At 44.6% G+C, this 22,191-nt stretch overlaps 1 protein-coding gene and 1 long non-coding RNA gene across 4 annotated transcripts in view; one reads left to right on the top strand and one right to left on the bottom strand.

The window, feature by feature from the left end:
* The window catches only part of TRAPPC9 (trafficking protein particle complex subunit 9), a 448,113-nt gene extending 435,918 nt beyond the window's left edge, over positions 1–12,195 (top strand). For all 3 annotated transcript variants that reach the window (XM_064398425.1, XM_064398434.1, XM_064398414.1), the window contains 2 exons: positions 1,876–2,099; positions 9,115–12,195. In XM_064398425.1, coding sequence (XP_064254495.1) covers positions 1,876–2,099; positions 9,115–9,294 — 404 coding nt within the window. In that variant the 3' untranslated portion in view covers positions 9,295–12,195. The remainder of the gene's footprint in view (positions 1–1,875; positions 2,100–9,114) is intronic.
* A 3,744-nt stretch (positions 12,196–15,939) lies between these two features.
* On the bottom strand, positions 15,940–20,560 carry LOC135285761 (uncharacterized). Its single transcript, XR_010350465.1, has 3 exons — positions 20,449–20,560; positions 16,243–16,350; positions 15,940–16,084 (listed from the first exon to the last, which is right to left on the bottom strand). It is a non-coding gene; the product is annotated as an uncharacterized LOC135285761 (long non-coding RNA).
* Between the last annotated feature and the right edge of the window lie 1,631 nt (positions 20,561–22,191).

The raw sequence follows: 22,191 nt of genomic DNA, 5'->3' as shown, positions 1-22,191 counted from the left end.
TTCTGAGAACATAGAGTCAGATTCATCTCTTTCCTGGTCCTGAAGTCCCTCACAAATACCACAAGTGTGTGTACATTGATCCTGCCACTGGGCAGCCCTGAGTCAAAGAGCCTGGCTCTGTTCTCTTTCCACCCTCCCTCCAGGCATTGCTGAGATCCCCTGGAGTCTTCCCCAGCCTGAGCAGTGCCAGGGCTCACATCCTGTCCTCATGGGAGGGATGCTCCAGTCCCTTAATCTTCCTCATGACCCTGTGTTGGAGTCTCTCCAGTGTGTCCCTGTCTCTCTTGTAATGAGGAGCCAGAACTGGACACAGCACTCCAGGAGTCCTCAACAGTGTTCTAATTGTCAAAAAAAAAAAAAAAAAAGGAAATTTTGGAACAGGGGCTGTTCCAACTGGGACACCAACACTGGTTTTGGATAGCTCCAACTTGAACACTGAAGGGTTTTTCTGTGCTCTTTTTGCTAAACCTCTTGTATCTGATGCTGCTGCATTTGGGCAGCTTTGGTCAAGGAGAGGTTTTCATCTGCGTACCTCAGCTTTGCTGGCCTGACCTCTGGAATAAATGTTCCTTTCTGAACTTTTTTTCTTCTTTGGCAATAACTTTAGTTTGTTTTTTATCCAGTGGCTGCGTTGAGGCTTGTTCAGTTTGCCAGGCTAAAGGGCATCACAAGAACATGCATCATTTTGTACTTTTTGTCCAAGGCAACAAAGCAAAACTAAGTTAAAAAAAAATCACTTTGGTGTAATTTTTTTTTCTGTGAAAACTCCTGAAGCATAAAAATAGTGTCTTTCCTTGAAGAGGGGATATTACTAATGTAAATCCAATGCAGAGGAATAATATGATGTATGTCAAAAGGCAAGCATCCAAGGAGAAGCAGGAGTGATGGAAATGCCTCATGGGCATACGAGATTGTGGGGATAGGTATTCACACAAAGGATGCTTTCTTACATGTGCCCAGGGCTTTCTCTTATCTCTGAACATGAACCCATAGTGAAATAGAAATGTTCCTGTATTAATAGTGCACTGGAGATAACCCTCATCTGAAAAATACAGTAATACTGCACAACTGGGAACCCTTTCAGAGCAGGGAATTGGACTGGCAATTTCATAGTGTGTTGGTAATGAAACATTTTGGTTCTGTATAAGCAAATGGGCAAGGTTAATGGACACATTACTCTGGCTGTCATTGTCCCAGCAGTAACCAATTTAGAGGCTTTATATTTTCTGCTGTCCCAGTAAGGGAAAGAAAAGTAGAAAATTAAAAATAGAAATCCCAGAGTGATTTAAAGTGCAAAAAGTGAACAAGCTTGTAGTACTCCAGTATAATTTTTACATCCCTCTTTTCCTTATGATCTGGATTTTAATTTATGCATTACATTGCAAATTCTGCCAATGTGTGTCCTGCTCCAAAAGCTTACCTCCACACAGAAGGATTTATTCTGGCTGTAACACATGAACATGAGCCTCCAGCCCTGGATCTCTCTAGCTGTTGTTTGTATTGATGGTTCCTGTTTGTATTTCCCTTCTCCTCATGCTGTTGATTTGCAGAACCATGAGAAATGCTCTATGGCTTTGGCCTTCAAGGGAGGAGGTTAAAAAAAATATCTTCTGCTGCCTGTGTATAGACCATAATTGGGTTTTTTCATGGCTCTTTCAACAGCTGTGGACAGATATCAGACCCTCATGAGCTGTTTTTTCTCAAGCAGGTGCCCTGCACAACAGCACAGCACTGGGTTTTCTCTCCCAGAATTAACTGTCCCACACTCCTGGTTTCATTGAGGTTACTTTTTTCTTGTTGAGCCTCCTGTCAGGATTAATGCTGTTTCTGAAGCAGGTGCCCAGCCTAATGAGGACTCATTTCCTTGATTTGCAGACATCCTGGTTGATGGCAAGGTCTGTGACTGCGACGTCGTGGTGACCTGCCAGGTGGGGGACCCTGTCCCCTTGCAGGTGAAGTTGACCAACTGGAGCAAGCACAGCGTGGGGCCCTTTGCCCTGACCATGATGCCCTACCAGGATTACCAGAACGGGGTGCACAACTACGAGCTGCAGGATGCCATCACCTTCGTGGGGTCCAACACCTTCCACATCGACACCGTGAGTTGTTTGGTGACAAGTGTCAGGATTTTGAGTGATGTGCATTTGAAAGGGGCCTCATTACTCTATTGTGCATTTCAAAGCAGATTAATTTTTGGAAAGCCCCATGATTATGGCAGCTATTGCTAACAGTGCTGCTGCATTCATTTGGAATGGTCTCTCAGAAATGGTTTAAGACTGCAATTTCCTACCATGTAAACCACCAGTAAATTATCAGAGGCTGCAATTTCTGGTCACTCCAGATCTGGCTGAATGTGAATGGGTAACCCTAGATTGAATGTTCAATACCATATTGCCAGTCCCTTGAGTCACCCAGCGCAGCCTGCAGTAATAGATTTTAAATAACTTTTTTTTTCTCTTTAGTCCATAAGAAACATTCCCCAGGCTGAGCCAAGGAACTCAGCAAATCAGTTCTAGTCAGGTCCTGAGGAAACACAACAGACTGCAAAAAGAAAGTGCTAAGCATTAATGGCCAATCTGATGAGCTGGTTCATTTTCTGGATGCTTAGCATACTGTTATAAAACCATAAAAAATGCATAAAATGAGGCAAAAAAGGTGCCCCTTTTTAAAACAATTGAGATTATGATTTTTGTCTCAATTTCTCTAGAAAATTCAAGTCTAGGAGCTTTTTGCTCCTAAGGCAAGACACTGAAAATACAGATAACACTACTCTCTCCCACATCCTTCCCTCCCAAAAATACAACAAAATACCTGGAATGAAAATTTGCAGGCAATGCTGCAGAATGGAATGAGCAGCATTTCTTGTAGCTCATGAAATAAACATGAAGAATGGGGTGAGTGTTTGGGATTGTGCTTAGGACCTTTGTTTAGGTCAGCTCTTCAGATTGGTAATAAAATGTACCTGTCAAAATTAAATATATAAGTGAACTTTAGTTAGAAAGAAATTAAAGGTTAATCACAGAGATAGTCACCATGCATATTTTTCAATTACGCATCACAGAAGAAAATATTTCTAAAAGCTAATGAGCATGAAATATACCATCAGCTTGCTTTTTAATGGGGGCTAACTGCATTCTTGTAGCTGAATAATTTAAATATGCCAACAGAAATCATCCAGGGATGGCTTTCTTTGACTCCGGTTCTGACAATGTGGAGTTTTTAATCAGAGTGGTGGTGTTTGGATGCCCAGCTGCCAAAGGGCCTGACCCTCCAGGCTAATGAGGGAAAAGGGAGATGTCAGTGTGATGTATTCTTACCTTCTGATTGAGTCTCCTGTGGGGCAAAAAGTCAGGAGGTCACATCTCTGGTGCCTGCCCAGGCAGCCTTCTCATACGTTACGGTCCCTGCCTTTGCCCCATTGCTCAGTATTTTGACATTTCTCCTGTAAACACAATCCCCAAGAAGTTAAAAATAGAATTGTTTTGTGCTGCTTGTCCTCCTTTCCATACAAAAAGGTGAAATGAACAAAGTGTCGGCTCTTGGACAAGAAATACATTTCAGTGTGTGTGGTTGACATTACACAGGTGCCCAGGGAAAGGGCTTGGTCACGTTCTTTGGGGTGTAGAGCCCTGATTGTGGAAGAAAATCCTTTATGTCTGCCAGAGGCCCTTTCTTCCTTCATCATAACTAATTTAGGAATAGAAAATAGATTTCAGAAAGTTCCAACTGTTGGGGGGGATGAGGGGATGCCCTGGTTTGTGCATTTGATGCTTCGAGGAAGAACAACCATGCTCAGCACTGTGCTTATGCTCTGAGTTTGGCCAAAAGTCAGACAGGCACTGGTTAAAATACCAAAGAAGCTCATGGCTTGGTGAGATGAAAGACAACCAGAATTTCTCTTTTTTATAAACAAAATTTGAGATACTCGACCAGATTCCCTGCTGGTTCTCAACTCAGTGCTGCTGTATGGAAGCTGTTAAAAATGTCCCCATCATTTTTTTAACCCAAGGTCATGGGCACTTGACTATTTTTCTTGTTTAGTGGAAGTGGCTTGAGGTGCTGCCCTTTCCCACTGCTTGTGAAAGAAGCTCCCCTCTCCCCCTGCAGGCCCATCAGGACAGATGCTGCGAGAACTTGTTTTTGTTCAAAGTTGTCCAGTTTAGCAAAAACCCCATTGGTCAGCAGTTCAAGTTAATTGGGCTGACTTCACACTGACACTGGCACAAGGATGCTGACATGATTTATTGCAGGGCTGAGCTGGGTGGGAGGAAGGATGGAGAATCAAGTCTGGTTTGGTTTATCACTGGTGCGTGGTCAAGAACGAGTGGGAGCATCAGGTATTGCAGCAAGGGCAGATACTCCACACACCCTGAAAATTCACTCTGTTGTCATGCAAAAACTTCAGTATTGGTACAAAAAACCACAATAGAGCCCTCTGCCTTCCTAAATCTTAAGTCTCATGCTGAAAAATTCACTCCTATTTTTGATTCCAGACTAAAAAGTCTCAAAGCAGTTTCTACTGCTACCTGGAAGACAAGGGACATATATGGGAATTTTCAGGATGCACATGCCTGCTTTGCAGTGTGAATATAAATTGTTGAAAGGGTAAAAGTTACACGGTTTTGAATTTCCCTTTCTTGTGGCTTGAAGTCCAAGTTAGGAGATTTATCTTGGAAGTAATGCAATGATGCTTTTTCACCTCTGTGCTTTTACCTCAGTTCAATGCAGCAGCCTGGGTTTGTGTCACAAAGTCTCTGCTGGATATGGTACTTCAAAAAGCAAAGTCTTTTGTGGAAAATTTTGAAGGATATTGAGTTATTTCCATGCATTTTAAATTAAGTAAAGTCTGCATTTTTAAGCACAACTTCTAATTTGGCTAACCTTACTTTTTTCTGTATTTGACAGAAAAAGTGACGTTCTCCATTGTGACTTAAATATTTGACATATTTTATTCAGTGGGTGATTTTGAAACATGAGTTAACATAGTGGAACTTACCGATTAAAATACAGTGGATTTATTTATTTTTTTATCTTGCTTCACAACATAAAGTTTAACTTTTGCCCTATTATTAAATTTTCTTAGTTCTTACCTCTGTTTTTTGTTGAATAATTAGTTGATCAGACAGAGTTGCTTTTTTTGCCAAATTAAAATCAAAAATATTGCCTTCTGTGGAGAATCCTGTAAGTCTCAGCAATTCATCCTCTCTTGTTGTCCCTGCTTGTGCCATTACTTATCCTCAAGCAGGATTTTTTTCCTGTGTGTGTTATCACACACAAGCTCAAGTGATTGGTAGTGGGAGATGAGGAGAAATTCATTAGTAGATGGTCATTTTGAATCAGCTCAGAAGCCACGGTGAACATTTGCTCACTTCTGGCAGGTCCTCTGTGGCCCATCTGGAACAAATTATTTTTCTTGGCACTGTTTTATTCACACTGTAAACTCTTTGGGGCAGCGAGCAGTAGCTGGCACCAGCCCTAATCTCCAACTGAGCTCCCTAAGTACTACAGCAGTATAAATAAGTAGTAATTAGTTCTAAGCAATCGCAGTCCCACATGGTAGCCTAAATCAGGGAAGGATTAGGATGCAGCTAGAAACTTAATTTTTCTTCTATCTTGGTGGAACAAAGGAGCAATGTGGACTTTTTTCCCTTGATTTTCGATCATTATTTTCTGAGGTAAAAGCTGCTCATCTTTGTTTCCATGAATGGTGGAATTTTAATAAAAACCCATTTTAACTCTGCCCTGGCTCAGGAATGTCAGCATCCTGGTGAATGATTCAACAGACACACAGGCACAGATCAGGGCTGTGGCACCACCAGAACTGTGTACTGCTGGACTGGAGCACAACAGGAATTTGGTCTGGGTCAGGCATGAGTTGTGTTCCCCACAGCTGAGCTGGGTCAGGCACTGCAGGCTGACACTGGCGTGGTGTGTCATGCCAGCTCCAGAGGTGACCACCTGAACAAGCCACTCTGAGTGGCTGAGCAGGACATCAGAGCTTAGGCAGTTTAGGGAACTTTTGCCTTATTCTGCATTTGATCAGGTGAATCCTTGTGTTGAACAGCTGGCTTAGATGTGGACATCCACTTTACAGATGTTTGGGTGGATTCAGTTCCAGTCTGAGACACCTGAACGAGGAGGGGTTACCAGGGGTCCACGGAGGTGTGGTCTCCAGCAGGTAGAACCTGGCTCATTAACACAGGGCTGAGACTCAGTTGCCTAAAAGTAGATGTTTGCCACCATACAGGTGCTGTGGGTATCCTACCAGCCACCAGATGCTGCCAGAAATCTTGTAAGACATCCTGGGCATCTTCCCAGTCCTGTGCAGGCGTCTCAGTGCCTTAGCCCATCCCATTACCTGAGTTTAGGCAACTCTATTCTGGCTCTGCTGCCTAGGGAGACCATTCTGTGTCTGCTCCACTGTCTCATTGACTAGGTATCCTCCTTTTACAAAAGGAGCTTGGATACCTTGGACCCTAAATGTAGGTTTAACCTCAAAATCAGTCCTGTGCCTGGTGTAGCAGCTGGGCTGGATGTGACCCTCTACTGACCTGACTGCTGCAGCTGAATGTCTGATCTTTTGGGGATGTTTGTAGGCAGCCCCACTGGAGACTCAGCCTTACTTTCCAAAGTTGGCTGCTGTTTCGAAGGAAACATTTTGTAACTTCTGCAGAGCCACTTGCACTTGAGCAAGGCGAAGGTTTCAAGCTCATTTTGCTTCCCTGTTTCTTCTCCAAACCACAAGTGTTGATGCAGTGGTGGTGGCACAACACATGTGGGTAGAGCCCAAACCATGAGTGTGATGTCTGGTGTTGATGCTGATGGGCCTGGAGCCACCCTCCTGCTTGCCAAGGGCTCTGAGCTGTGCTCTTACAGACATTCCTTCCTGGTGCAGCCAGATCAGGAGAAATGGACCAGGAGCTTGAAACAGCTAAAGGTGCTGAGGAGGCTTCTTTTGCTGTTCACCTGCACCCACTGCTGGCATTAGTGCCTGCCTCTGGAGGAAAGTCCACACCAGTTCCAGTGAGGCAGAAATCAGGCAGGCAGCCCTGGGGAAGGGGAAGGGAGCAGGAGGGGACAGGGCTGGATGCTGTTCTGGGTGTCCAGACGCAGTGCCAGAGGGCAGGCGCTTGTACCCAGCGAGGAGGGGAGATGCCAAGGACGGGCTCAGGGGAACAGCTGTGGCTGCTCTGATCCCTCAGGTGGATGACAAGATGGTGATACAAGTTTGCTGTAGGTCAGCAGAAGTGCTCAGCACCAAAACTAAAGGGAGCCTGGGCTCTCCAGCTCAGGGCATGTGTCTGCTTGTGAGCAGACAGGCCCTTGTGCAGGAGCTGCAGTTCAGAGTCACAGAAGCACAGAATGGTTTGGGTTGGAAGGGAACTTAAAGCTCATCTCATTCCAGCAGGGACACCTTCCCCTATTCCATGTTGCTCCAAGCCCCACCCAGCCTGGCCTTGAACACTTCCAGGGATGGAGCATTCATAGATTCCCTGCAGCCTGTGCCAGGGCCTCACCACCCTCACACTAAAATTTTTTTTACATATATGTATCCTAAATTTCCCCTCTGTAAATTTGATGCCCTTACTCTTTGTCCAATCACTACAGATCCTGATGGAGAGCCTTTTCCAGCTTCTCTGTAGCTCCTTCAAATACTGGAAAGTGCTGTGAGGCCTCCGCTCAACCTTCTCTTCTCCAGGCTGAACAAGCCCAACTTTCTCAGCCTCTCTTCATAGAAGAGCTGCTCCAGTACCTTCAGCAACTTTGTGGTCCTCTCTGAACTTCTTCCAGAGGTCCAACAAAGCAGACTGATAGCCCAGGGGGATGATACAGGATGATGTCTCCTGGCTAAAGAACCCAGCAGTGATGGTCCAAAAAAAACCCTAGTACAGGAGAAAATGGAAACAGCTCATTCCCTTCACTTCTGAAAGCTACACAGAATCTGCCTTGTGGAAGGTGGTTACTGGAGTTTTCAGCTCTCTGGAATATTCTTGACTTCCCTATACCCATGAAATCTTCTGTTGGTCATTTGCCTTCCCCCTCTTCCCCACCATGACCTTCCAATCATCCCTGTTCTGGTCTTCCCAAGCAGTGGCAACTTGTCCTTCAGCAAAGGGTGTCCATGAGCACTTCCCCAGTTCACACCCCATTGTTCATGTCCCAGTTTACCATATAATGAATTTTTTTTGTAGTGGAGAACAGCCCTGATTATCTGTCTCTGAGCTTTAGAATTTATTGGGACTCTTCTGCTGGGATGAAGCTGCCTTTTCACAACTTTTGGAAAAATTCCGTCCAGTGGAATGGCTCTGTGTTGATTTGGTGTTTTGCATTTGCTGTAACTCAGTTCTAGGCATCCTGAAACTGGATTTAACATCTTGTGGAAGCAGATATTAATTCAAACATTATCACATGCTGAACAGTGGTGGGAGTGTTAAAGTTAGAAATTACTGAAGTGTCTTGCTGAAATGATGGACGGAGATATATTATTTGTTGTGAAGATATGGATTGTAGATGGATTTGTGATGAAAGAAGATACATAAATGTAGAAACAGTGTGAACTCTGTATATTTAATGTGGACAAGTAAAATCAGGATGGCTAGTGTTTCTGAGAAGTTTCTTGCTAAACTTCATTATTGTAATGATAGTCATCTAAGTTCCTGATTAGAATTTGCAGTGAGATTGTGTCTCAGTAATAAGTGAAAATGAACTTACTTATTGCTAAGCTGTTAAATGGCGTTTAAACCATGTATTTAACATTAATTCAGAGGCATGATTTAGAACTTTAATAGACATGTTGGTAAATGCAGTCTAAGGAGAGATTTAGAGTGATCTCAACCTTAAACAAATTCTGGTTTGGTGACTCCTAAAGGTTCATATTCTGTTTTGAGCTGTGGCACAGATTCACTGCATGAGTGAATAACAGGATTAATTTTTTAAAGTAACATTTTTACTAGAATAGGGATGAGATGTTTACTCCTTTTTGTATGAAAGCATTATTAAGATGTGAATCTGGAGTACTCTGAGACCCTTTGAAGGAGCTAATGAATTGCAGACTGCAATTAATTTGCTTTGCTGATGGTGTATTTGTGCTGATTTTTGTATTCTCTTTGCCAGGTAAAGCCAACCAAAGACTCTGTGTACTTTGGAGCACTTCTCTTCCTCTACACGGGCGATTTCTACCTGAATATCAAATTCCATGAAGACAACTGTAGCAGGGAGCTGCCTCTGTCCTGGCTCTGCCTTCCCAGTGTCCACATCCGTGCTACAGAGCCCGTGGCCCCAGCTAAGCTGTAAATGCACTGTGTGGTACTTAATTACCCACAGCACACAGCAGTGCTTGGCACATCCTCTGCTTGACCCCAGCTTGTTTCTGTCCAACCCCAGGACACAGTCTCTTCTTTGGAGGAACAGCTGAACACTTTCTGAATTGGCTGATAGTCATTTGGACAGCTGCTTTAGCTAATTTCAGAGGGAGAGAGAGAGATTTTAACTATGCTGAAGTTTTTCTCTGTTTTCAGAAAGCCTTTGAAACTATTTGCATTATACTTCAATATGCTCCATTGATATCAGTGGTTTGAAAGAGTCTTGAGGGCTGAATTTTGCAATGTGTTTGAAGGTCTTAAATCCTGTTTGAATAATCCTGTTTGATCATTTTTCAGTAAGATTTGTGTATCTGTATGAAATTCCTCCTGGTTTGTGCTGGACCCATGGCATGTTCCCTTGGGATATAGATCTCTGTTAGATTTGTTCACTGGCTTGCTCTTGTTCATTTGTTTGCTGAGAATTTGGTGTCTTTGGTAGTAAATGGCAGTAGTGGTGCTTTTTAGTGTGTACTGAAAGTAAGAATAGCCTCCAGTTATTCTCTCCCTCCCCTGAGCCCAGTGCCACTTGCTCCTGGTAAAGTCACTGCCTTTAGTTTGGCAGATCTATGAACTAGAAAGGAGAGAGGGTGAGGAAGAGCAAAAGAGTTTTGTCCTTGAGAGAATAAATAAGCCAACTTTTGGGCTGCCTAAGGCTTGGCTGTGAATTTAGGCTTTCACAGTTCTGTTCTACACAGTCATAGTCACTTGAAACATTTGCAGACTCTTAAAGTTCCACGAGAATTAATCAGATGATCATTAATATAACTTTTCATGAGTTTTTGCAAACTCTTTCACCAGATTTTTCATAGTAATATACTGCTTTTTAAATGTATGTGGTTTTTTCCTTTTTTTGGTTTTCTTAAAGTTTGGGGTTTTTTTTAAGTTTAATTATTTGGCAGTTAAGGCCATGGAATTCCTGAGTGTGAGAGTAGTTGTTGAATGTACTGATAATTTAGCCTATTTTTCAGAATAATGTTTTTGTATAGTGAGACATGTTTTTACCCCATGTAAAGCAGGGAGATGTCTTAGCTGTGTGATTAATACATTATTTCGTGGACCATATGTTTAAAACCTATCTCAGTCTTTTCTTAAATGCATAGTTAAATTTGGTGGTAGTATGCTTTGGGGGTGGAAACACACAGATGTGGCAGGGACACTCCAATTAGCTCTACATGATCTAAATCTACATGCACAACCTCTTTGGAGAGTCTTTATTTCTTTAGAATCATGCAAACATGGGCTCCCACTGAATGCCTGGCCTGACCCTTCCTGCTCAGTTCTGGCTCTCTGCATCATGCCCAGGGGTACTTTAGATGTGATTGGTGTTTCCCACAGGAAAGACAATGCTCCAAACTCCATTCATTGCATGCTTGTGAGGGACTGTTCATCCTAAATATATTCCCAACCTGTGGGAACTGTGGCTGTAGAATGGTAGCTGCATTTCCAGTGTATGCAGGGTATTATCTCTAAAAACCTGTGTTGTGGCTGTGTTATCAATGTTTGTGCTTGAGCTGTGGCTCTGGACTCAGCCTTGAAAGTGAAAGATTTCAGTCTTGACCTGATGAAAATCTGAGCCCTGCTGAGATTATTGTTTGTAATGATTCCCTACTCTGTCAGGTGCCAGTGAGGTCCAGTAACAAAACTGTTCCTTAGACTGGCTCTGGGCCTGAGACACCCCTGGAAAAAGGGTCCAGCAGCTGAGTTGGGTCTGTTTTTCTGTGTTGGTGCAGCTTGGCTGACCAGATTGTGCCATGAGGCTGAATTCTGTCACTGGATAGGCAACAGCCAGAAAAATAAGATCCAAGGAGAGCAGGAACTAAACCAGTACTCTTCTCTAAAAGCTTGGTTTTGACGTGAGTGTCTGTACTATGTTGCAATAAAATCCAAACTGGGTTTTATTCAGCGTTCCCAGAAGATAATCTGCAGATTCTAGGAATACAACTAAGTCTTTGTAAGGACCACATTGAAATAAAAATATTGTAAAGTAGAGGCTGTTGCAGTCAGGATACTTCAATTTACCCAGCTAAGGGACTATTCTCTAACTAATTTTTGATTCTCTGAGAAGAAAGGGTCTTGTTCTGTGAAGCCTGTCCTGGGATGCAACATTCCTGTGCCTTTTACTTATAAAGAATCCTTATCTAGAGCCCACTGAAGCTGTTGGAATGGGAACAGGTTTTATTATAACAAAAGCTGGCTGCATATTTTCTAGGTATCCAATATGCCATTATAAATCTGCCATATGTGCACATAAATATAAGTTCTTATGTGTGAGATGACCCTTAAAGGTCTATCTGTTCATTATATAGCAAACTAGTCTGTCCCTTGTCAACTTGGACACTTAGTTGCTTTTGGCATTTATGATATCTTCCCCAATTTTCTCAGACTTCTACTTGTCTAGGTGAGGGAGACGGAACACAAGAAGTTCTTCCTTCTGGGGATCATTTTTAACTTGTCCAGAAGGAAAATATTTAAGTGTTAGTGTAATTTGGAGAGGGGTTGAGGGAAAGGTGCTTAAAATCACTGGGGTTGCTGTTAGGATTGGTCCTTGTACTGCTTGAAAGAAGGATGATACTTTTCTTATCTGCTTTCCTTTCTTTCTCCTTTTCTGAAAACTTCTTTTTCTTTCTCTGAAACACCCAGCAATTATTTTGAACACGATGAGCTGAACTGTTCATTGTAAATCTGATACAAACCAGTGGCTGCAATAAATTATTCCTAATTTAAATGGTCATTGCTGAGAGCAGATGTTGACCCCATATATGAATGCACTGGAGAAGCATAAGTTATGTAACTTTAACTGAATAAATCCTTGTGGCTTGTTATTTACACCTCTGCCAGTCTCTTTAGTCTGTAGTTCTTGGTTGTGTTCTTGTGTGGTTTTGCTGATAATAATGCTTATCTCTTGATTCTGGATTGTGTCCAGGGAGGTTTAGGTTGGATATTAGGAAAAGGTTCTTCACCCAGAGGTGGCTGGGTGCTGAAACAGGCTCCCCAGGGAAGGGGTCACAGCCCAGAGCCTGACAGAGCTCAAGAAGTGTTTGGACAATGCTGTCAGGCACAGGGTGGGACTCTTGGGGATGGTCCTGTGAAGGGGGGGAGTTGGATTTGCTGATTCTTGTGGATCCTTTCCAACTGGGCTTGATCTGTACTCTGTGAAATGCCTCAGTGTCTGATGTTGGGGTGGTGAGGCCCTGGCACAGGCTGGCCAGAGAAGTGATGGCTGTCCCACCCCTGGAAACATTCAAGGCTGGGTTGGACAGGGCTCTGAACAACCTGATCCAGCTGAGGAGATCCCTGCTCGTTGCTGGAGGATTGGAATTAGACCTGTAAATGTTCCTTGCAACTCAGAGCATCCCATGATTCTTTCATCCTTTCCATCCTTTGAGAAACAGCTCAAAGGCTGGAAGGACCATCTTGGAAGACTGACTGCAAGCACTAAAAAAACATTGGATGCCCAGCCCTTTCTGAGCTCTTTCTGTCAGTCCTGAGGCTCCTGTGTTTGGATTCCCAATTTGGAAACTCTTAGGGTTTCCTCAGTGAGGCAACTGCACCCTCCCTTCCTTGAGTCCTCTGGCTCCTTCTGGGTGTGGGCACTTTGTTTGTCCCTGGGGTGGGGCTGTGCATCCATCCTTGCCCTGCACACCCCAGAGCAGAGCTGGCTGCCAGCTCCTGGGATGGAGCCAAGCCTTCTGCTGCTCTGGGTGTGCAGCTCAGCTGTGTGGGCACAGGGGGGATTTGAAGGCTTTCCTACAGGTGGCTGCTTTGCAGAGCTTTGCAAACTCTCGTGCTCTTTTCTTAATACAGAAGACACAAAAGATCTGAACAAAATTTTTGTGTCAAGTGTTCCATGATAGCTGTTTCTTTCTGGGGTTAGGTCAGGGTTCTTGGGTTCTTTAGCTCTCAGCTCTCTCATCTTGCTCCTTCTCACCTCATCCTTCCCACTGACTCTTCCACTCACTGCACTTTTCTGCTTTTCTTTGTTTGGTCCCAACAGAAAGGATCAACTTGTTCCTTTCTTTTTTTCCTTTCTCTGCATCCCTGTTAGACCCCTCCTAACACTTTATTCATGTTGGAGAAAAACTGCTTCAAACCTAATTTCAGCTGCTAAACTGGAGTTTGATGCTCTCCTTAAAGCATCTTGAGCTATTTTGGTTGAACAGGATCTTGTCTGTTTTGTTACAATCTGACGTTTCTTGTTGGAAGGATGCTTTAGGCCACTGCGTTCAGGATGCATCAATTCCCTAACAACAGTGGGACTTTGTGTAAGTGACATCTCATTTAACATACATTGCTCACTTCCTGTCCCTGTGTTCCTGATATCCAAGCAGATATACAAGCATGTGCCTAATGTTAAACACATCAATAAAAACACATTAATAGGCTCTCTTTTGGCAGCTAATTCAGTCACACCCTCCCTGGGAAATTTACTGACCCCGTGTCCAGAGGGACAATCTTCATCTGAACCTGCAAATTTGACATGGAGGCCCACATGCCATTGTGTTGCCTGGGCCATCACCACTGGCTCCCTGGAACCCTGGAACAGGGAGAAGGCATCTCACCAAAATCTGGCACTGCATTTATACAAGTCTGGGAGGGCAAAAGATCCTTCCAGGCCAAGATGTGCTCAGTGTGTGGCTATACCAAGCACAGAAATGCACCCTGGAGGTGCAAATGAGATGCACAGACTTGCCAGGGGAGCCACGTTGTCCCCAGCACTGTGCACCAGGCAAAGCAGTGCTCAGCCACTCCTGCTTGTGGTTGCTCTTCCAAGTGTTTCTCCTCCAAGAGCTGGTGCCTGCACATCCTCCCAGCCTCCCCATCCTCACAGCCACAGGAAAACTCCTCAGGAGCTGCTGACTTGGCATAAGGGAAGGCCTGTGTTTACAATGAGGCAGCTCAGCACCATTTCTGGGATGGATCCTCTGCAGAGAATTTGTTACAGCATTCTCTGGTGCCGTGGCTGGAGAAGAGCAGATTCAGCCCCTCTTCAGCCTGGATCAGCTTGAAAAAAATAATGTAGACACTGCCAGCGAGAAATCAGGCCAACTTTTGAAACCATTTAACAATGAGCATCTTGTTCATGACTGTGAGGGTGTCATCACTAATCTGTGTCAGAAATTGGGCCCTTCTTCTCTCCAAAGTCTGCCCCATGTCCTACAAACCGGTCCAGGCCGGTGGCTGAAGTGATGCCACAGTCTGATTCAGGCATCTGCTTTCCACTCCTGTGCCAACAGTTCAGATCCAGAGCAGAGATGCCATTCCCTCCCCATTCCTTTTCCTGAGTCACCTCTTTGTGTGGCCACACAAGGCTGAACCCGTGCAATGGGTTTGGGTTGAAAAGGGCAAAGAAAAGGCAGGGGAGTGTTTTCCTTTAGTGTGTGCACACATGAACGAGTTGCTGGTGTGAAGCTGCATCATCACACTGGAGCCTGTGAGGTTGCAGTATCCCAGACAGAACTTTTGGGGCACAACAGGGGTAAATGAGCAGTGGGAGGAAAGGAGGGGAAAAAATGCAGAGGGAAATGGTACAGGGCTACAAACAGAGACACCTCCACAAGGTGTCCGAAGTTGACTGAGATGAACCAAGTTGAAACAGGTTATGTAACTGCCACAACATTAAAAATAGGTTATGCTGTATATTAAGATTTCATTTATAAATTGTTTATAAAGCATTCATAAATGTTAGATGTGGTAAGCACGTTATGCACACAAATACTTTGTGTTCCAGCGTTATCGATGGCCGTGTCCACGGCAGCTGCAGGAATTACAGATGGTTAAATCACAGCTCTGGAGACCAGCAGTTCAATAGCAATACACAATAAATGATTCATCAATCACCTCAACATGTATCAAGGAATTATGTGCTCTTTGTAAATGGAGCCTTAATATGAAGTGTGACCTTAGGAACTGTGAAACAGGGAACTTTTGCCCCTTTCATCCTTTTTTTTGTTCCTAAAAAAACCCTGCACCAGCAGAACACCAACACAAATTCCCCCCCATCCCCAACTCTCAATTCACCAGTTTAATAATGATTGTATTTTTCATCACCTCTGGCTTGAGGAAGGCCACAGGCTCCTGAGAATTAAAAGTTTTTATGGAACACATACAGTATTTGGATGTGCTCCCATCTGCTGCAGATGTGTTTAGTGTGTTTTGGGGGTATGGAGTCCAGGGATGCAGAAGGATGTCACCCCAGCAGGATGTCACCTTGCCAGCCAGGGTGCCTGCAGATCCCTGGAGAAAGCACAAGTGCAAAAGTAATGTGAATGTAAATGAAGTAAAGAGAAGAACAGAAGAGCCATGAAATAAGATTTGAACATGATAATTTATTAAAATGAACCCTACATCCAGCTCTGGCCATTTGCTTACATGGAAGATGTCACAAGGGAAGATGGTGACATTGCAGACTCTCAGCACAAGGCAGGCCAGGTAAGAATTGTCCTTCCCTAGCATGGCATCCTCTATAACCCTGGAGGATGGCATAAAGCCTGCCCATCCCATCCCATCCCATCCCATCCCATCCCATCCCATCCCATCCCATCCCATCCCATCCCATCCCATCCCATCCCATCCATCTCTCATTCCTGTGCAGAGCTGAGTCTCAGAAGATTCTTCACAAATGGAAGAGAAAGAAGATGCTCCTGTCCTTCCTTGGCTGAAGTCCTGGCCAGGGCTGTGTCTTCACAAGTCTCTTCAGGAGGGCACTGGGACCTGGCCCAGCTCTGTAGTATTTGAATTGAGTATCAATATTAGCCACTTGCATGAGGTATCAGAAGAAAGCCCATGGATAATGTGCATTTAAATGTCACACAAAAATAAGACAAAATAGGTGCAAATGCTTTGGAATATTATTTTCAACACAAGAATTGGGTGAACCAACCAGATTTTCCCTTTCATGTAGGTTTCCAAATGTTGCTGCTGTTGGTTTCAATACAAAATCACATCCTCTAAAGCTTGTCCATGCTGGGGGCTCAGGCTCACACAAGCCCTGTTGAGACAAAAACCAGGAGTGATCAGTGATGTTCTTAACACAAATCTCTTTGTTAAAAAACACTGGGTATGAGCAGAAGCCACAGAATCTGTGCTTCCCAAAAAATCCACAGGGCAAGGGATCTCTGTAAGGAAGCACCCACCCTGCATCAGAAAAGCTTCCAACCTGAAATGCCTGGGTTTTTCCAGTGGCAAAGAGAAGCCAGGGTGATAAACTGACATGGAGACATCCACTTATCTGACCAGTGTATTCAGATGAGATAAATTTGAACCACAGAATGATCTGGGTTGGAAGGAACCTTAAGGATCTCGTTCCAACCCTCTGCCATGGGCAGAGACACCTTTCACTAGACCAGGTTGCTCAAAGCCCCATCCAAACTTGCCTTCAACATTTCCAGGGACAGAGCATCCACAGCTTCTCTGGGCAACCTCTGCCAGAGCCTCACCATGCTCACAATAAAGAATTTTTTCCTAATGAGTGATCTATTTTCTGTCAGTTTAGAACCACCCCCCTTTGTCCTATAAATCCCCATGTCCTGTCCCATCAAATGTGGATGAAGTTTGCAAATGTGTTTGAAAGTTTCAAAGGACCCAGGGACACACCTCTGAACCCCAGCTCTGAGCACAGGAGACTCATTTCTTTGCAGATCAGACAGAGCAAACCCCTTTTCCCCCCATCCAGGATGCAGTTCCATGGGGCTCAGGTTTGTACTTCAGGTGCTGTGCTACAAATATGAGGACTATGTCTCATTCCCAGTACTTTTCCTTTTCACTACACCCACCATGGGTGAGTGACCTTCTGGGCCAGCAGGGCAGCCTGTCAGCAAGGAGCCACATGATGGGGAAATGCAGCTCTCCTGGGGAGCACCCCTGTGAAATGTCCAGGGGAAGAGGAAAACCTGCTGCAGCTTTATCTCAGCTTTGTGCACACCTGCCCTGACGAGACCTTCAGCTGAGAGGCTTTTTGAGCTGTTCCTGAATGAACATGGTCATATTTTCCCTCTCTCTGTTCCCTGCACCCCTGGCTGTGCTGTAGATAAGGCAGCAGTGTTTTGGCAGCTGGGAGGTGACACTCTATCTGTTTGCACATGCAGGACACTAATGGAAATGTGCCACCCATCATCATCACTGGGGTCAGTTTGCCTCTGCTCGTTGGGCTGGGGACACTGGCTGGTTGTTTTGGTGGCAAGGCAAAGGACAGCAATGCTGGGGACAGACCACAGACCAGGCAAATGTCAGCTTTCAATACCAAAAATGACCCTGCTCCAGTCTTGCTCAGTGCTCTCTTGCTCACTTCCAAACCTCTTTCTCCCCTAGTTTATGTAGATTTTAGTTTCAGGGTATTTTTTTCTGGCATCAGATTAATTTTTTTCATAGCCCTCACTGTTCTCAGTGTCTCTTTTCTGCAAATAGACCACACCATTCTTCCTGTTCATTCAAGCCCTGGGTTTCTGAGTTTGGAATGCTCAGAGAGAGTCCTTCATCCTGTGCCATGGATGGAGTCTTCCCTCTCTGTGTTCAAGCACATCTCATGGCTTGTCCAGCTCCTGCCTTGCTCTGCTGCCTGCCTGATTCCAAGGTCAGGCACTGAGAGAACAGTGAGACTCCTGCCAGTCTGGCCTCTCCCTTCACACCTGGCACATTTGGTTCAGTTAGTCCACAACACTCCTGTCCACTGCTGGCTCCCCACCACCACACAGGTAAGACTGGTTCTGGTGGCCTTGGTGCAGTGGAGAGGAGGCAGGAGGAGAGGAGGTTTACTATCACCTCACTGTCTCCTGCAAAATCTGTGTTTTGTTGCTTAGTGACAATATCTTTGTACTCGGTCCCAGTGCCACACGTGAAATGCTGGATGTGAAGCTGCCATGCAGCAAGTTTAGCTTTGTTAAATGCCACATCTCACTCAGCACTGCTGATGGGGTTCCCAGATCCTTTTCCAAACACTGAAGGGCACATCAGGCCCTGGTACTGCAGATGGGCACAGCCAACCCCAGCTCCATGGCACTCCAAAGCAGTGGTGGCTCTGCCATTTTCAGAAATTCCCAAATATTGCTTGTGTCCAGGGGAGAGTGGGAGGGGATCTGGGAGAAAATTCTTGCTACCTAGAAGGACAAAGTTCTTCAGACCAGCCCACAGAGCTCAGGAGTGAAAGACAACTGTCTCACACATGTGTAGAAATGGCTTTGCTTACTTTGACCCAAAGTTTATTTTTATTTCACAGTCTTTCCCAGGAGGAAACACTTCAGCAGCTCTTTTTCTCACTTCCACCTGAAGATAAAAAGGCAACTCCTAACTGTTTTCAAGCCTCTGTTTTGTGGATACTGTAATTCACATTAAGAAAGGAGGCTCTGGAGCTGCAGGCAGTAACAGCCACAGTGTGTAACAACCCCAATGACATGAGCAAGGGAGAAAATGGACCAGGCACCCTCAGCTTGTGGGTCCAACAACAGGAAGGGAAGGGAAGGGAAGGGAAGGGAAGGGAAGGGAAGGGAAGGGAAGGGAAGGGAAGGGAAGGGAAGGGAAGGGAAGGGAAGGGAAGGGAAGGGAAGGGAAGGGAAGGGAAGGGAAGGGAAGGGAAGGGAAGGGAAGGGAAGGGAAGGGAAGGGAAGGGAAGGGAAGGGAAGGGAAGGGAAGGGAAGGGAAGGGAAGGGAAGGGAAGGGAAGGGAAGGGAAGGGAAGGGAAGGGAAGGGAAGGGAAGGGAAGGGAAGGGAAGGGAAGGGAAGGGAAGGGAAGGGAAGGGAAGAGAAGAGAAGAGAAGAGAAGAGAAGAGAAGAGAAGAGAAGAGAAGAGAAGAGAAGAGAAGAGAAGAGAAGAGAAGAGAAGAGAAGAGAAGAGAAGAAGGCTGTTTGAGTTGGAAGGGACCTATAATGGTCATCCAGTCCAACTGCCTGACCACTTCAGGGCTGAAAAAAAAATTAAATCAATTTATTAAGGTAGTCATCCAAATTACTCTTAAGCACTGACAAGCTGGGGAACTGACCACTTCTCTGGGAAGCTGCTTCTAGTGTTTGACCTGATCTCTCAGTAAAGGAATATTCCCCCCAGGAAAACCCAGGGCATTGTGAATTAGGAACAATCAATTACTCAGAATTGGACCAAAACTAAAAAAGTGGCAAAAACTCCCCATCTGTATCAGAGAGAAGAGCTCAGGGATGAAAGCCTGGTTCAATTAAAATGAAGCAACTGCTGTATGAAAATGTGTATTTCATGGGCTGCCTGTGTCTGACAGTGCACCAAGTATATTTTGGACAGTTTGCCTTGCTAGTAAACCCTCCCTAATCCATTCAGGGGACTGGAGAGGCTGCGACAGCCTTGTCTATACCAAAATAATATTCCATTTCTGTCTTGTTTAATATTGTTTCCTACAACGCAGCACAGTCTCAGCTGAAAACTGCATTGCTGTTCTTAGAGCAAAAGATCTCTCCTTTTAGGTGAAGTATCTATTTGCATTAGGAATGCCCAGGGGATGTGGATACAAGAACATGCTTTATCCACAGGCAAGGTTGAGCAGGACTCTTGGTAAGCCCCAGCTCCTCTGTCTCAGAAAAAAAATAAAAATTGAAAAACCAAGTCAGGGCTGTAACAACACAGCTGGACTGTATTTTATCTGCCATGCTGGGCAGCAAACCTGCACCTGCAATGGTGCACAGGAGGGCTGTAACAGCAAGAACATACCTCTGGAATGGATTTAGAGATAATAAGAAATCATCTTAATGCGACTATTGAATGTACAAGGGACCTGGTAATAGTTACCACAGGTACACTTTCATTAACTCCCTTTAATTTAAAAGCTCAGTGTTTGCAGGAATCTTTTACTGGCAAGAAAAAGTGAAATCAAATGAAAAATAATCTTTCTGAAAAGCAGTGCTGCTGTTTCCCCTAGGAGCTGCACAGCACAGCCTGAAATCACCTGCACTGATCCCTCCAGCCAGATCCTGCAGCCTGGGCCACACGAGCACTGCCAGTCCTGCAGTGCCACCCCAGTGTCACCCACTCCCCCTTATCTCTACAACAGGGACACCCCATGCTCACTGAGTACAAACAGGGCTTGGGTGGGACCTTTCCAGTGAGCAAAACACAAATGACAGCACCCACCATGTCACTGGAGCTGCACCTTTTCCCCATGTTCCAGGTGAGACTGGGCACAGTCCAGGCTTGCAACAGTAATGTTCCTCCACCCAGGAATAACCCATGTTTGTACTCACTGAAAAATAAAATTAAAAAGGTGGTTTAACACCCAAACCTAGTATAGCTCTGCAACAAAATATCTAAATTATGGAATCAGGATGAGATGTAACTCTCCTGAAATTTAATAAGCTATTTGATCTACCCAATGCTTTATCAGCTCAAATCAATAAACACACCATGAAAATTAGGGATTTCAAAACAAAAGCCTGGAGATGAAACTTGTAATGGCTGAGTCCAGGGCAGACAAAGCATTGCTTCAACATGGGGATGCCCCATTCCCTCCTTCACTCCCTGCAGAGGTTTACACCACCTGCTGTCAGGGAAGGAGGAGCAGAGCTGACCCAGCTACCTGCTGGTTGACTTTTCAACATCTTGCTGAGATCTCCTCCAGTTGTCTGTGAGCTGTTCAGCTGTGTGAGAGCCTAAATGCATGTTCAGGCATTTCAGAGGACAAATGTTGGGAAGGCTGTTGTAGGAAATTTTGGTGCAGTGATGGAGCATTCCTGTGGCTGCAGTAGGAAATGCCTTTATTGGCGGAAGCAGGATGAGGGGTGGGGACACAGAAAGGAAAAATTGTTGGGTTCAGGAAAGGTGTATTAAAGGAAAATAACCCAACCATTAGATGCTATCTGTATTATGAATCATATGCATTTCCAGCTCAGCTTCAATAGAGTTCCACGCTCCACAGGGAGTGTGGTGTTTCAGTGAGGGGACCTTTGGGCACAGCTGGGGGGGTTTGGGGCTAAATGTGCCAAAATTGCTTTCCTTTACCCTGTCTCTTGAGAGTCTCTTGAGACTTCTGTCAAAGGAGAATTATGAGAAGCCACAGCTATGGGGTTAACTTAAAGTTTTTAGTAATGATCAAATGATAATCAGGTGGAAATTAATTGGTAATTGAGTGAAAGTTAATTGGTGATTGAGCAATAATTGAATGTTAGTGATTTAACAATGAGTTGACAATGATCTGGCAAATATTTAATGGTGATTATTTGAACAATAGTTTAGACAGTGATTTGACAATGATTCCAGAAGTGATTTAAAATGTGGTCAAACACTCTGCTACTTCAAATACTTAACCTATAGCTGGATGTATGGTGCTAGCATACAATGTACTTGTAAGCCCAATGTGAAATATTGCTTATCTCTTTATAGATATCAGGTGTTGGGTAAGGGGTCTCTCAGCCTTGAGATGTAACCCTGAGAAATATCTCTGCCCACAGGGTAGATCAGTGCTGTGCAGCCACTGCCATGCAGGAGCCAGGGCATCACTGAGCTGGGGCATTTCTGTGCTATGCTTTTAGGTGGAGGCACAACAAGTGTGTTTGGTGTCTTATATCTGTCTCTTTTTTCTTTTATTGACTCACAGGATGCAATTCAAAATAACCTGCAAGAAGCTTTGGCTACACTGTAGGCAGCTCACAGAAGGATATGTCTGGGTCTTGATGTCTTTCAAACTCTTCATTCTTCCCCCCAGCATTCCCACAGGCTGGAAGGACACAGAGAAAGTTGGTGTCTTTTCCCACCCCACCACAGCAGTTTGTAGATGCTTCCAGCTGGACCCACCTGGAAAAACCAAAGGGTCCAGGGCTGGGAGTTTTTATGGGATAAACCAGGAATGCAAAAATATTTTACAGGAAAAGAAAATATGTG

This window comes from Passer domesticus, chromosome 1 (assembly GCF_036417665.1).
Source record: "Passer domesticus isolate bPasDom1 chromosome 1, bPasDom1.hap1, whole genome shotgun sequence".
NCBI classification, from domain to species: Eukaryota; Metazoa; Chordata; class Aves; order Passeriformes; family Passeridae; genus Passer; species Passer domesticus.
Note: the sequence above shows the minus strand (reverse complement) of the source record. Positions and strands in the feature narration are given on the sequence as shown.